General features: G+C 36.8%; 1 protein-coding gene across 1 annotated transcript in view; it reads left to right on the forward strand.

The window, feature by feature from the left end:
• LOC126236886 (mediator of RNA polymerase II transcription subunit 11) overlaps nucleotides 1–1,459 on the forward strand; it is a 50,762-nt gene extending 49,303 nt beyond the window's left edge. The window contains exon 3 of the mRNA XM_049946519.1: nucleotides 1–1,459. This exon is cut by the window's left edge and continues 78 nt beyond it. Coding sequence (XP_049802476.1) covers nucleotides 1–140 — 140 coding nt within the window. The 3' untranslated portion in view covers nucleotides 141–1,459.
• Nucleotides 1,460–1,939: the final 480 nt, after the last annotated feature.

Raw genomic sequence — 1,939 nt, forward strand, 5'->3', positions numbered from 1 at the left:
GTAGGGTGAATGAACTGGAGAGAATTAAAAATAAGCATCTACAGGCACGTGCAGCTTTGAGGAACCAACAGCAAATCACCCAAGTACAACCGAATGGATCACAACCAGTCACCAATGCCCACGGAGGAACATCAGCATAATTTTCGAAGAAGCTGTTTTCATATCATTCGTCGCTGACTGTATGAGGCTAACTGTTTCAACATGTGTCAAAAGTCAAGTGAAAACTTTATGCTGAAAGAAATGTCAATGTTGTAAGCAGGTGTTTTTTCTCAAATTTCTGAGTGTTGCAAGGACTAAGAACATATTTTAAAAATGCTAAACTAGCAACAGCATTGTGTTTAAACAGTTAACTGAAGTATGGTTCTTGAGGAGCATTCTGCACTCTTTCGTGCAACTGCAGAGTATAAAAGATTCTCATATTTTTAATGGCATTGCAGGAATGAAACCTAGGTGCATTTCACGTGAGTTTCTCCTGTGGTATAAAAATGTTCCTTTCCAATGTTTTTCTCATTATTTATATTTATTGACATAAATACGATGTTTTCAGTATTTTACTGGAAGAACTGATGATGTATGGAAGGCTTTAATGAACCAGAAGTCATGGACATTTTTACTCATCTGTACATTGTATATATTATTAGTATTGAGCAATGATGTTGTACAACTTGTTAATTACATAACAGTTTAACAGTTGTAATTTTCATTGACATTCATTCATGTAACTCAAATACATACATCAAACAATGGAAAATCCAGGATGGAATGTAACAATATAATGAAGAGGATAGCTGAGATGCTGAGTCACAGAAAGGCACACCAAAAGGCTGTCAGGAAGTTAGCTTTCAGACAAGTTCTTTGTCAGAAATAGACAACATAAATACAAGCACACACTCACACAAAGTTAAAACAAACACACACACACACACACACACACACACACACACACACACACACACCTCTGGCAGCTCGAGCTAGACTCAAATGTGGCTCCAGCTGCCAAAGGCCTTGTTAACCAAAAGCGAACTTTCGAACAGTCTTTTTGATGTGCCTTTCTGTGACTCAGCAAATACACATATCAGCCCAAATATGACCTCTCCAGGTTGATCTGGAAAAGTAACGAAACAGGTTGGAACCGAGTGTTAAGGAAAGGTGATTCAAAAAGGAAAAACTTTAATAACTGCCTATGAATCCAAAATTTGGGGCAGAGGGAGAGAACTAACAGGAAAACAAGGTGGAGCCCAATGATACAGCAAATAAATTTAAGTAAAATAAGCAGAATATGTAAAATTCGCAAATCATTCAACAGTGGTGTGTCTCGAACTTTTATTTCAACTTGATGGACCTAAATGACCGATGGTGAAATGCTCATAAGATGGCTTATGTCCAAAATGGGCAGTTTTGTGTATTAGTATGATAATTGGAAAGTAAAAGTATCTCTTTGCTCACTATCAATACAGTATTACCAGAGACAGTGATTTCAAGTATTCTTTCACAAATGATCCTACATTGTACAAGTAATTAACAACTTTTTTTTATTTTATTTTATTTTATTTTTTTTTTTTTTTTATGGAAAAACTTCAGGCAGTCTTGTGGGATATACATCAGTGACTGGCAAAATGGATCTGCTATTGGGACTCAACATCTACTGTAGTCACGAGGGCTCTGAAAAATCACTATTCTTAACATTTACATGGCTAAAATGTGTAGTAGTTTAACCCAATACCGTAGCGGTAACCCCTAAGGTCAGGATTTTTAGTGGTGGTGGAAAATAAGCAGATGGGGTAGTGATGCTACTAGTGCAGGAGGCCAATCTTGGGAGCTGGTGTGAATGGCTGTTGTATGCCCTAGGGCATCAGTGAAACAGTGTTATCTGGAATTTTATTTATTACTAGTGATTTTATAATACATATTGTCTTTTCTTGGACAGCATTAGGCCTAC

The sequence above is a fragment of the Schistocerca nitens genome, chromosome 2, assembly GCF_023898315.1.
Source record: "Schistocerca nitens isolate TAMUIC-IGC-003100 chromosome 2, iqSchNite1.1, whole genome shotgun sequence".
NCBI lineage: Eukaryota > Metazoa > Arthropoda > Insecta > Orthoptera > Acrididae > Schistocerca > Schistocerca nitens.